Source organism: Nerophis lumbriciformis, linkage group LG09 (genome assembly GCF_033978685.3).
Source record: "Nerophis lumbriciformis linkage group LG09, RoL_Nlum_v2.1, whole genome shotgun sequence".
Taxonomy (NCBI): Eukaryota; Metazoa; Chordata; class Actinopteri; order Syngnathiformes; family Syngnathidae; genus Nerophis; species Nerophis lumbriciformis.
In genome coordinates, this window is record NC_084556.2 from 41,251,379 (window position 1) to 41,265,876 (window position 14,498).

Consider the following 14,498-nt stretch of genomic DNA (forward strand, 5'->3'; position numbering starts at 1 on the left):
CCGACCTATTTAAATTAGGTTTTTGCATGTACTGCCAGCCGTCACCATGGAGACACTCATTTCCCTCCACCTTCAAGTTATCATATGCTCCTACCTGTGGTATTTACTATGTTGTGGCACATGCAACACACAAATATAACATGCATCATATTTTCTGGACTATTAGAAACTCTTCTAGTGTGATCTTACTTTTTATTATTTAGCACGCCGATAGTACTCTGAGGGTGCCTGTGATGGTGCGCTGGAATGATCAAAATGAGAGATGTCTAATAATATCGGCCGATAAATGCTTTAAAATGTGATATCGGAAATTTTCGGTATTGTTTTTTTTATTATCGGTATCGTTTTTTTTTTTTTTTTTTTTTTTTTTTTATTAAATCAACATAAAAAACACAAGATACACTTACAATTAGTGCACCAACCCAAAAAAACTCCCTCCCCCATTTACACTCATTCACACTCATTCACCCAAAAGGGATGTTTATTTCTGTTATTAATATTCTGGTTCCTACATTATATATCAATATATATCAATACAGTCTGCAAGGGATACAGTCCGTAAGCAAACATGATTGTGCGTGCTGCTGGTCCACTAATAGTACTAACCTTTAACCGTTAATTTCACTCATTTTTATTAATTACTAGTTTCTATGTAACTGTGTTTATATTGTTTTACTTTGTTTTTTATTCAAAACAATGTTTTTAATTTATTTATCTTATTTTATTTAATAATTTTTATAATTTTTTTTAAGAAGGACATTATCTTCACCATACCTGGTTGTCCAAATTAGGCATAATAATGTGTTAATTCCACGACTGTATATATATCGGTATCGGTTGATATCGGTAATTAAGAGTTGGACAATATCGGAATATCGGATAAACGACAAAAAAGCCATTATCGGACATCCCCAATCAAAATGCAATAAAATGCGTGTTGCTAGAAGTTTTTTTAATATAGGAAGTATATTTAGGGTTGCATAATAATGGAAATTTAAACAGATACCGAAAACCGATCATTTACAGACCTTTACAACCGATAACCGATATTTATTTATATATATTTACAAAAGATTTTGTGGCAAACAATTTTTTTTTTTTTTGCCCATACAAAACATACAAATCTAAAGTAGGGATAAGGATCATTTCAACGTATAATTCTTTACTTAATTAACAACGATGTGGTAAAAATACATTTCCTACTATAATTCTGACCCATGCAAACAATTAGAATCATTGCGTAGAGCAAAATAACTTTGGAATTGTATTAATATTTCAACTTTTCAGTAATTTACTTAATAGACAACCAGCAACTTGAACAATCTGAGTATGATTTCATAAAATGAAAAAACAAACACACTCAAACACAACAAATAAATGAGGCCAATATAATTAAGCCAATAACAGAATCGATATATGTGGAGTCACCTCTCTTGTTGAAAAAATGAAAAACATGTAAATACAATTGTATTTTTCCCTGAACGCAATAAAAAACATATAGAATGATAAATTGCATTTTTTCCAATAAGAAATCATAAACGTTACAGTTGCCTGTGCTACCAGAAGGACCATGAAATTAAACAAGAACTCATTTTGTTGTCATGTTATTTCCCCATTAAGTATTTCTTTTTAAACTGTTGCCGCTTATCAAACACTTTCTCGTCACCTGTGGCTATACGTTTGCTGCGGTCACCGCTAATAACGCTAGGTCTCGACTTAGCAGAACAGGCAGCCTTGTACTGCTTCCATAAATCTTCCCATTAGTGATTTTTTTAAGATGACCAGAGGTGGGTAGTAACGCGCTACATTTACTCCGTTACATCTACTTGAGTAACTTTTGGGATAAATTGTACTTCTAAGAGTAGTTTTAATGCAACATACTTTTACTTTTACTTGAGTATATTTATAGAGAAGAAACGCTACTTTTACTCCGCTACTTTTATCTACATTCAGCTCGCTACTCGCTACTAATTTTTATCGATCTGTTAATGCACGCTTTGTTTGTTTTGGTCTGTCAGACAGACCTTCATAGTGCCTGCGTTTCAACAAATACAGTCACTGGTGACGTTCACTCCGTTCCACCAATCAGATGCAGTCACTGGTGACGTTGGACCAATCAAACAGAGCCAGGCGGTCACATGACCTGACTTAAACAAGTTGAAAAACTTATTGGGGTGTTACCATTTAGTGGTCAATTGTACGGAATATGTACTGTACTGTGCAAACTACTAATACAAGTTCCAATCAATCAATCAAAAGTGTGAAGGAAAAAAGACAATTTTTTTATTTCAACCGTCAAAAGCCTAAAGACTGACTGCACAGTTCCTGTCTTCACAATAAAAGTGCCGCTCCATCGCGCCTGCGCTTTCAAAATAAGAGTCTCCGAAAGCCTGCGCAAATATGCGACCAGACAATAGGGGAAAGGTTGAGGAGCCAGGCAGCAGCAAAGCCACAATAGAGAGACCAATTACAAACACAGAGACGATAAGCCTTTATTATTATCAACTTGTTTTATCAGTTGATTTTTCATTAGCGGAATTAATAATTTATTATTATTATTGTCTATTGTGAGCGAACTGTGGTGCTGAATTTCCCCCAGGGATCAATAAAGTACTTTCTATTCTATTCTATTCTATTCTATTCTAACGTGACGTCATAATTGCCATTATCGGTCGATAATTATCAGACGTCGATAATATCATGCAGCCATAGAAATATTGATTATTTTCAATGTCTGCTGGCTCCAAAACAGCCATTAAGTCAAAGATAGAATTCGGATACAGATGACATGTATAATATTTTTATAACTGACATTAATGTGTCGATTGTCAACACGGAGGATTGTCTCTCTCCATCATCTGTCATGTCGCAGCGATCGCCTCCTTTTTGACCGTGTTGCGGCAATTTGTGCGTAACTGTGCTACCTTCTTTTAACAAAGCAATTGGAAGGTGCACATTTTCTTCTATGGTAAGCAGCTTCCTCAGGGACTTGGTTCCTGTGCCAAAAGCCTTACAAGGCGCAGAACATTCGTAGGGCTTCTAATAAATAAATAAATAAAACCCAAAAGCTAGACTATGACTCTGAACAGGATCATCTGTATGTAAGATGAATTGAGGAGCAAAACGAGCCCTTAAAAATTAAAGAAAGTATAAGCTGACAATGAACGTGTGATTCGCAGGTTTCACGTACATCTACAGCGGGCCCTACATGTTTGAGTACGACTTGAGGACCGGGAGATTGTTCCGCGTGCTGAGGAACAGCTACTTCCTGCGCTGCACTAACTACTAAATGGACTTTTTCGATGTATTTTTTTCATAAATATTTCTGCATGTAGATCGAAACAACTGACAAAATTGTACAATGTGTGTTTTTTTTATCAATCCTGTTTGTTACATAAATATATACAAATAAAATGTGATTATTTGTAACCTGGCCTTTGTCTATGGCTGACAGAATGTCTCCAGCTTGTAGACTTTTATCATTATCTCATCAGTAAGTGTATTCAGTCCCTCATCACTTTAATCAAAGATAGAAATTGGTAACATCTCATATGTCCAATTCACACTTGCAACACCGTTTTATTAGAGATGTGCCAATCGATCAGCCACCGATCAGTATTTGGTGATCTATTGCCGATTATTGCTTTTTAATGCGGATCACAAAGCTCTGACATTTATTTGTAGTCCCCCGACCGCAGCATTTAATTATGTGTCTCCATACATAGTATGGAGCCCCTCCCTTAAGTTAATATTTACCTCCAATTATGGTAGATAACTGTATTTCTTAGTATATTTGTCAGCCTTGTCACAATCAGTACACATCATGTAAGAGGAGGGCGGATGGATTCATAAATCAGTGGTGTCGATAACAAAGGTGGTATCAGTATAAGATTTATACTAACATGATTAGGTCAATGTTTTTGTTTTTTCTAAATATTTTTGTTTGCTTTGTAGGACTTTAAAGGCCTACTGAAACCCACTACTACCGACCACGCAGTCTGATAGTTTATATATCAATGATGAAATCTTAACATTGCAACACATGCCAATACGACCGGGTTAGCTTACTAAACTGCAATTTCAAATTTTGCGCGAAATATCCTGCTGAAAACGTCTCGGTATGATGATGCCTGCGCGTGACGTCATGGATTGTAGAGGACATTTTGGGACAGCATGGTGGCCAGCTATTAAGTCGTCTGTTTTCATCGCAAAATTCCACAGTATTCTGGACATCTGTGTTGGTGAATGTTTTGCAATTTGTTCAATGAACAATGGAGACAGCAAAGAAGAAAGCTGGAGGTGGGAAGCGGTGTATTGCGGCAGGTGTTGTGCCGGATAACGCACCCCCGCCGTAGAATGCACCCCCTGACTGTTGCGCCGGATAACACAGCCGGTGTTTCATTGTTTACATTCCCGGAAGATGACAGTCAAGCTTTACCATTGGCATGTGGAGAACTGGGACAACAGAGACTCTTACCAGGAGGACTTTGAGTTGGATACGCAGACGCGCTACCGTGAGTACGCATGCAGCTGCGGCTTCCAAACATTTGATCGCTTGCCCGTACGTGCGTGCCGCTATGTGCATGTCACGTACGTAACTTTGGGGAAATATATGTGCTGTATGAACTTTGGGGAGGTGAACGGTACTTTGGGTTGTGGGATTGAGTGTGTTGTGCAGGTGTTTGAGTTGTATTGGCGGGTTATATGGACGGGAGGGGGAGGTGTTTGTTATGCGGGATTAATTTGTGGCATATCAAATATAAGCCTGGTTGTGTTGTGGCTAATAGAGTATATATATGTCTTGTGTTTATTTACTGTTTTAGTCATTCCCAGCTGAATATCAGGTCCCACCCGCCTCTCACAGCATCTTCCCTATCTGAATCACTCCCACTGCCCTCTAGTCCTTCACTCTCACTTTCCTCATCCACAAATCTTTCATCCTCGCTCAAATTAATGGGGAAATCGTCGCTTTCTCGGTCCGAATCGCTCTCGCTGTTGGTGGCCATGATTGTAAACAATGTGCGGATGTGAGGAGCTCCACAACCTGTGATCGTCTGCTACTTCCGGTACAGGCAAGGCTTTTTTATCAGCGACCAAAAGTTGCGAACTTCATCGTCGATGTTCTCTACTAAATCCTTTCAGCAAAAATATTGCAATATCGCGAAATGAGCAAGTATGACACATAGAATGGACCTGCTATCCCCGTTTAAATAAGAAAATCGCATTTCAGTAGGCCTTTAATATGACTAACTAATTTTGTATTACAGCCCTTTTATGCACTGTACCTCAATTTTCAAGGGCTCAAAAGTATTTGGACAGTTGACGAATGAGCCACTAACTGGCCAGCAGTGTCCCCGTCCTCCTTACGTCAAAACAAATAAAGAAGTTGTTCAAATCACGTAAAAAGTATCATTCGCTTCGTTAGTATCAGCTATATTGGATGATCACACCTGTGCGCATGTCTGATGCAAGTGGTTATCTGACACCTTTCTCATGTCATGACTCTGAAGACATTCAAAAGGGTGAAACTAAAAATTAAATACAATAACACTTGTGCAAAAATAATATAAGAGTTCAATGAACTTATCATCATACCAGTACCAATGAGACACATGAGATGGCACGAATTAGACTTATAGACTACATTGCCACTATGAATTAAATTAAATATGTAAAAAAATATATGAATTTGTACTACCGACGCCATATTGGATGACAACGCATTTCACTGCTAATTAGCATAACAGACTTGTTTTACCACTATAGCACATAGAGCAGGCAACATCTTGGACACAAACAAAGTTAACATTTCCATACAGTACACAATGACAATACAAACTTAACCAAGAGATGTATATTGTCATTTCTTGAAAATGGACAGCAAAAAGTGCATGCTGGCCAGTGTTAATTTTGACAGCAGTTTTTATATTAGAGTTAGTCATAGTACTTTAAAGAAAATGTCTTTCAGTTTCAGTGATATTTTAGTCATCAGAATTGATTGAGGCCCCGTTACACTGCACACTGTATTGGAATTTTTTTTGACAGATCTGATTTTTTTTGCCAGTCTAAATGCTCCAAAGTGCATCAAGTTTAATGTTTTGACATCAGATTCAGGACACATCAGGAGGTAGTCCTGAATCCGATTGGAATCTGATATTTTCAAATGTCTAAACGCAATGTGACTTGAATCTGATTTTTTTTGTCAGCTTTGGGTGAGTTACGTCATTTGTGTGATGTTAGTGATGAAAGTGATGTTAAATCATTCATATTTTTCATTCATCATTTATATGTGTTTCACATTGTTCTTAATCTTCAAATTAATTATGAACGCTGATAAGTAGTATGAGAATATATAGTGTGTCTAAAGTAGGTGTGTCCAGATCTGATATTGATATCAGGTTCCGGTTCAATATCAGCAAAAAATGTGGATTATACCAGCTTGCATGTATAAGGATTGGCAAGGCCAGGATAGCTTACCTACAACTAAAGGACATCTGGAGCGGAGAAAATACCTAGCCATGAAAAGGATATTAAAAAGAGCATAGTGAAGGCAATCCTACTCCATGGTGCTGAGACATGGAGGACCACTGTAAACACCACCAACAAAAAACAGTCATTCATCAACACCCGTGTACGACGAATCGTCCAGATCCGCTGGCCTAACACCATCGACAACCAAGAACTGTGGCAATGCACCGACCAAAAACCAGTAGAGGAAGAGATCCTCAAACGGCGTTGGCGATGGATAGGCCATATTGTCCTTAAACCAGCCTCAAACACCACAAAGCAGTCCCTCAAGTGGAACCCCAAGGGAAAAAAAGGAGAGATCAGCCATGAAACACATGGTGCCGAGACTTTGAGGCAGATTCCAAGAAAATGGGCCACACTAGAGATGTTGGCTCAGGACTGAGATGCTTGGAGAACTCTTGTAGATGGCCTGAGCCCCAGAAGGGGTAATAGGCGTAAGTAAAAAAAAAAGTATATTAAATGTGTTTACTTGTGCAAAGTTAACATGTAAATGTCTTCCAACAAGTACACAAGGTTGGTCTTTTACAAATTAATTCCTACAAAGTCATTTACAAAAGGTAATCATGGTAGGTCATAGGCTACTAGGAGCTAGCAGCTACTCAACAGCTAAGCACACAAGCTTCACATACGTATTAGGTAACCTTCAGTGAACAATAACGAAATTCGACAATATAAACAAGTATCAAATATTCACAGGTGCGTACTACTTACAAAATACTCTAAGGCAGCAGCTTATTAGCACGCATCCAATGACAAACTTGTCCGCATCATTCAATTTACTGCATCATTATCTTAACTTCATTAATTATGTGGCCACTAGGTGTCACCAAAAAAAAAATTACCACTCCACTTCAACCTAAAGACAGCACAAATCCATTCCAGGTCGTTAATAAATAGGTTAGTGTTTTTCATACCTACCATTGTTCTCTGACTAATTGCACTTGATCAAACCTTTTCTAACACTCCACACTATAACATACTAAAAGTATTTATTGGATCAATATTAGTATCGACCAACACTTAAGGCTTCCATATCGGCGTTGTATCAGAAGTGGACAACCCTAGTCCGAAGTTTCCTCAACATGTTCCATTGGCTTTTTGATTTCGGCTTTCCTACGATTCAGTTTTTGTCCCACTTTTTGAGGAGATTAGGAACATTTTGCAGTGCCTTTTCACCAGATCTGAAATATGCATGTGGCAGAAAAAGTGTAGAAAGGGAAAACAGTGGAAGGTAAACAGAAACTCTGCATTTTGATCCTATCATAATATTTTTGCAGGTACAAACTAGTTGAGCAATGAAGGTCATTTTACCAAACTCAGTGTTATCTCAGTGTTGATCTAAATAATGACAACTTACATATTTCTTTAGAAGGTGCTTGTTCAGACAATCAGCGGAATGCTCCATGCCCAGTCTTGCATCTTTCCCTGCTCTTAACCTCCCATCTCAAATACTTTAGCAGGAAATAATTGAGGGCTTTGCAAGTGTGCAGAGCTAAGACGTATTCTCTATCTGCAGGACAATAACTATGGAAGCTCCATGGACTGTCAAGGCTGTCATCATGATAGTGACGATAGCAGCGGGTACAGCTGTGCCTGCCATCCTCGACAGCCAGGAAGATGTCGCTAAAGCCCAGGTAACATGCAAACGTCAGTGCTGCTGGTTTGTCTGACCTGGGTCTATGAGACAATCACTTTGGGAAATGATCTGGGATTACTTTGTGTTAGTAAAACACTCTCAGGGGTTATCAACTTGGCTTGTTGTACGAGTTGGAGTTCATGTCAAAGTTAGTGCCTTGCGTTAATACGTTCCTTTTCATATGTCTTTGTCAGGTTGTTAAATAGCAGTTCATGATCCAAAGCATTCCAAATCATGTGTCAGTCATGTTGGAGGCAGTGTTGTATAATAAGGGATCTGATATTAGTATTGAAAAAAACCCGAAATATCGGATTATATCTGCTTGCATCAAAAATATATGATATAAGTACCGGTACGAGCAGTCCTGCAAAGTGTTGATTTGTGCAAAGCTGGACAAGTTAAATATCCTCCAATAAACACACAGGGTTTGTCTTTTCTTGTATTTTAGTCAAGTAATTTTCAAAAGGTAAACATGGTAGGCTACAGGCTACTAGGAACTAGCAGCTACGCAACAGCTTAGCACACAAGCGAGACATACAAAATGAGTCTCCTGAATTGAGAAATATTAAAGTCTAAAACACAACATTTGTCAATATAAACAAGTATTAATGAAATAAAATAATAAATTAATGTACAGAGTCTCCAAGGCAGACACATATTAGAAAGTATCCAGTAACAAATGTGTCTGGATAATTTAATTTACTGCGTCATGAGCTTAATCTAATTAATTATTGTGACCCCCTAGGTATCACCAAATCACTCCATGTCAGTTTAATGACAGCGTAAGTCTTGTCTGTCAATAGGTTAATGTTTTCCATGCCTACCATTGTTCCCTTGGAAATTCCACTGAATCAAACCTTTCTTAACACATCAACCCCCAAAATAATGTAAACAACCAGTCAACAGTGAGAATTGAGAGCAGGTTGAGTGTTGAGGGCGTCGGAGATGTTGAGGTTTGTTCAGCCCTGGGACGCCCATTAGGTTAAGGCTGCCTTGGCTGGGCTATCTATGAGCCAGACACTAAATATATCCAAACATTCAATAAAGTAAAATACAAATAGGGCAACAAGAGACACTTCTCTTTTGTAAAGTAAATGTGTACAACAGATATGTGCATCTACATCAACAATATGATATGCCTGAGCGACTGCATAGGACTGATTTATTTTATATTTTTAAACTTTAGACAGATTGTGGAAGCTGGCGGGCAGAATCCGTAGTTTGGGGACCCCTGATTTAGAGTCTCCAATTAACCAGTGCATTTACATTTGTTTTCTGTTACAAAGAATAAGTGCTTATTACATTTTAACAGAAGTGTAGATAGAACATGTTAAAACAGAAAGTAAGCAGATATTAACAATAAATGGACAAGTAGATGGATAATCAATTTTTTACTGCTTTTCCTTCATAATTTTGACAAAATAATACAATCAGAATTGACACAATATGTTACTGCATACGTCAGCAGACTAATTAGGAGCTTTTGTTTGCTTACTTACTACTAAAAGAGAAGTTGTCTCGTATGTTTTATATTTTATTTAATGACAAAATTGTCCTTCGATTGCAATAAGAAACATGTTTAATACATCAGAAGATCTGCTGTAAAAATAAAGCCAATAATTACATTTTTGTGGTCTGCTTTATTTTGAAAAGTATCGAAAGACATTTGAGTACTGGTACCGGTACCAAAATATTGGTATCGGGACAACCCTAGTTTTGAATATAGAAAAATAAAACACTGTATTTAAATAATGACTCAAATATTTGGTGTAACACTAGATAGAGCCAGCGTGCCACAGTTTGAGAATCACTGGCATAGGCAATTGTGTAATAATATTATGAGGCGATTGTACATTAATATTGGGACAAGCGGTAGAAAATGGATGGATGGATGGATGGATTATTACATATTTACTGTTACAAGCGGCCGCCTGAAGGCAGCCATAACTGTGATGTGGCTCTCTGTTACGACCTGTTACACCGGGTCACTCTTGGTTGTGCTTTTTGGGATATTTTTTTTTTCGGTTCTTTCTGCCTTGCACACAAATGTTGTTTCCCCCTCCGGTGTTGTCTGCTTAGCACTGTCTGGTTCACCTGGAGGTGATTAGCGATTACGTGTTTCACCCCAGGCCGGTTTATGTAGGGGAAAGAGGGGGCAGAGCCCCCACAAATACATTTCTTGCCCCTTCAAATAAAAATTTTTGAAGTTGAGAAAGTACATTTTAATATACGTACGTATTTTTCGGACTATAAGTCGCAGTTTTTTTTATAGTTTGGCCGGGCTCCAGTGCGATTTATATATGTTTTTTTCCTTCTTTATTATGCATTTTCGGCAGGTGCGACTTATACTCCGGTGCGACTTATACTCCGAAAAATACGGTACTCACAAAATAATTTATGACGAGTTGACAAAATTATCGGCGGGTCACGATACATTAGTATCACCTTCCCTCGTCTCTGTCCCTCGCCTGTCAGGCTTCTTGAGTTTGCACACACACGGGGACACACCCCTACCCTTAGCTTAGGTAAAGCTGGGTTGCAATCACGTGACCTAGAGGTATTTCCGGATTTCAGGCGATGGTCCAGATTCCTATTAGGCTCCTGTTTAAGCGCAGACCACATGGCTTGAATAATATTCATACCCAGTATCCTTGTATTTGGTCCTAAACATTCATCGTCCACAATTATCACACCTTTTCCTGGGATATTAATCCTTCCTACCTTACAGTCAACAAGGGCAAACGTTTTGTCAGCTGGAGTGGATCTAGCATAATATTGTGAGAGTCTAGTCCATAGTGGATCTAACATAATAGTGAGAGTCCAGTCCATTGTGGGGCCGGATTAGGCCCGCGAACAGGTTTTATCCGGGCCGCGGGATGAGTTTGCTAAGTATAAAAATGAGCGGAAATTTTTGAATGAGGGAAACTGCTGTTCTAAATGTGTCCACTAGATGTCGCAATAGCAATTCTTTGTATCTTTGTAGATTATGCTACATATGTAAAAAAAAAAGAAAATAAACCACATGATGTTAGTGCACCAGTCGAAGAAAATTTGCAAATTACATTAATGACATCCTGTAATTTGATTTTGATATTTTTGTATCTTGATAGATTGAAAATGAACACCATTTGAGTTGACTGATGAACATTATCACATAGTTTATTCAGAAATTATAAAATAACGACAAATAAAGATAGAATACTATTAACCGCAACATGTAAATGTAAAAAAATAACAACATTATGATTTGTACATTTTCAGAATGTACTTGTTCTATTTTGAAACAAAGAAAACATTCTGAAGTTGTCTTTATTTTTAAGTTATTGTGCCGTGATTTTACCAGTCCAGCCCACTTGGGAGTAGATTTTTCTCCATGGGGCCTAATCTAAAATGAGTTTGACACCCCTGCTCATATAAACTAAATTATCTTTTTTCCAAATAATAATCAATAAGAGAACCGTTAAGGAACCAAAACGTTAATCAGAATCGAAAGTGGAATCGAAACCGGAAACATTTTATCAATTCCCATCCCTAGTTATGTTGTGGAGAAAGTCACTCAAAACAGATAGCTGTGGTCATCGATGTCCAAAGCGCACAATAAAAGCCAGAAGTCTAAAAAACTACAAAACATCTGAAATCAAGATTTTAGAAATTAAGAATTGATATTGTAGTAACATATGTCAAAATTTTTGGGGTGCCAGCTCATGTCGGGGTGATGGGAAATGAACTAGCAGACAAATATGCAAAGCAAGCAATATTGACTGAAAGTATAACAGTTCATTGTCAAATTAGTCAATTAGAAGTCATGTCATTAATTAGAAAATAGACTATGAAGATGTGGCAAGACCAATTTCACTATTAATCTTCAAGTTGGCTTGGGACATCGGGGGACAGATGCAGAAAGGAGGAACCGATAATCACTCGTTTGAGGTGATGACAGGGTTGTCAAACATAAGACTTACGGGCCTGATTCGATTTGAACAGGTTTTATCCGGTCCGCGAGATGAGATTGCAAAGTACAAACCCTGTTTCCATATGAGTTGAGAAATTATGTTAGATGTAAATATAAACGGAATACAGTGATTTACAAATCCTTTTGAAACCATATTCAATTGAATGCTCTACAAAGACAAGATATTTGATGTTCAAACTCATAAACTTTATTTATTTTTTTGCAAATAATAATTAACTTATAATTTCATGGCTGCAACACGTGCCAAAGTAGTTGGTGAAAGGCATGTTCACCACTGTGTTACATGGCCTTTCCTTTTAACAACACTCAGTAAACGATTGGGAACTGAGGAAACTAATTGTTGAAGCTTTGAAAGTGGAATTCTTTCCCATTCTTGTTTTATGTAGAGCTTCAGTCGTTCAACAGTCCGGGGTCTCTGCTGTCGTATTTTACGCTTCATAATGCGCCACACATTTTCGATGGGAGACAGGTCTGGACTGCAGGCGGGCCAGGAAAGTACCCGCACTCTTTATTTTACGAAGCCACACTGCTGTAACACGTGCTGAATGTGGCTTGGCATTGTCTTGCTGAAATAAGCAGGGGCGTCCATGAAAAAAACGGCGCTTAGATGGCAGCATATGTTGTTCCAAAACCTGTATGTACCTCTCAGCATTAATGGTGCCTTCACAGATGTGTAAGTTACCCATACCTTGGGCACTAATGCACCCCCATACCATCACAGATGCTGGCTTTTGAACTTTGCGTCGATAACAGTTTGGATGGTTCGCTTCCCCTTTGGTCCAGATGACACGATGTCGAATATTTCCAAAAACAATTTGAAATGTGGACTCACTAGACCACAGAACACTTTTCCACTTTGCATCAGTCCATCTTAGATGATCTCGGGCCCAGAGAAGCCGGTGGCGTTTCTGGATGTTGTTGATGAATGGCTTTGGCTTTGCATAGTAGAGCTTCAACTTGCACTTACAGATGTAGCGACCAACTGTAGTTACTGACAGTGGGTTTCTGAAGTGTTCCTGAGCCCATGTGGTGATATCCTTTACACACTGATGTCGCTTGTTGATGCAGTACAGCCTGAGGGATCGAAGGTGACGGGCTTAGCTGCTTACGTGCAGTGATTTCTCCAGATTCTCTGAACCCTTTGATGATATTACGGACCGTAGATGGTGAAATCCCTAAATTCCTTGCAATAGCTAGTTGAGAAAGGTTTTTCTTAAACTGTTCAACAATTTGCTCACGCATTTGTTGACAAAGTGGTGAGCCTCGCTCCATCCTTGTTTGTGAATGACTGAGCATTTCATGGAATCTACTTTTATACCCAATCATGGCACCCACCTGTTCCCAATTTGCCTGTTCACCTGTGGGATGTTCCAAATAAGTGTTTGATGAGCATTCCTCAACTTTATCAGTATTTATTGCCACCTTTCCCAACTTCTTTGTCACGTGTTGCTGGCATGAAATTCTAAAGTTAATGATTATTTGCACAAAAAAAAATGTTTATCAGTTTGAACATCAAATATGTTGTCTTTGTAGCTAATTCAACTGAATGTGGGTTGAAAATAATTTGCTGATTGCAAATCATTGTATTCCGTTTATATTTACATCTAACACAATTTCCCAACTCATATGGAAACAGAGTTTGTATAAAAATGAACCAAAAGTTTTGAATAAAAGAAACTGCTGTTGTAAATGTGTCCACTGGATGTCGCAATAGCAATTCTTTGTATCCGCTGCCGCAAGACTGCGCATGACTTCAGTGTCCTGTTAAGATAGAGGCAACCCTTTTGATTTTGGACATTACGTAATTCCGCTGCCTATTAGTGATATTATACAAAATGTGGATTGTTACGTTCATGCCGTGAGTGTAGCTTGAAGACGCCTGCCGAGTATTCGCTCGCTTGGTTTTTATGTAGTTTATTTTGTATTTTGGTACTATTATTCTGTCTTCCCCTAAAGACTGCTGGTGGAGAAGAAGACGTCACTGAGGCAGGGACGTCCTTTAGCCTAAGGCGTATTGATTAATATAAATGAATGACGTTTGTAATAAATCCAAACGTGTATGGTTTGACGATGTGGTGCGTCTAGCTGGTGAATTTTACCGTACAATGTTGGAGGTGCATGTTGTGAGAGGTGCGGAAGTCCAGAAGGGGCAAGGCAGGCTTGGAGGTCCGTGGGCAAGCAAGAGGTCAAGGGCAGGAGCGAGGCGTCAGAGTCCATGTCCAGGCGAGAGGTCGAGATCCAGGGAGGCAGCAAGAAGACCAGAGGGAATCCGGGGAGACGAGACACACAGCTCGAATCCAGGGAATGAAGAGGAACTGCAGGGTGACGACACAGGACAGGACACAATGCGCACAGAGGAGA

The 14,498-nt window shown here is 38.6% G+C and overlaps 1 protein-coding gene across 1 annotated transcript in view; it reads left to right on the forward strand.

Annotated features, from left to right (window-relative positions):
• LOC133607276 (uncharacterized) overlaps positions 1 to 14,498 on the forward strand; it is a 44,252-nt gene that overhangs the window by 18,209 nt on the left and 11,545 nt on the right. Inside the window, exons 10-12 of the mRNA XM_061961762.1 lie at positions 3,180 to 3,280; positions 6,650 to 6,845; positions 8,023 to 8,162. Coding sequence (XP_061817746.1) covers positions 3,180 to 3,280; positions 6,650 to 6,845; positions 8,023 to 8,162 — 437 coding nt within the window. The remainder of the gene's footprint in view (positions 1 to 3,179; positions 3,281 to 6,649; positions 6,846 to 8,022; positions 8,163 to 14,498) is intronic.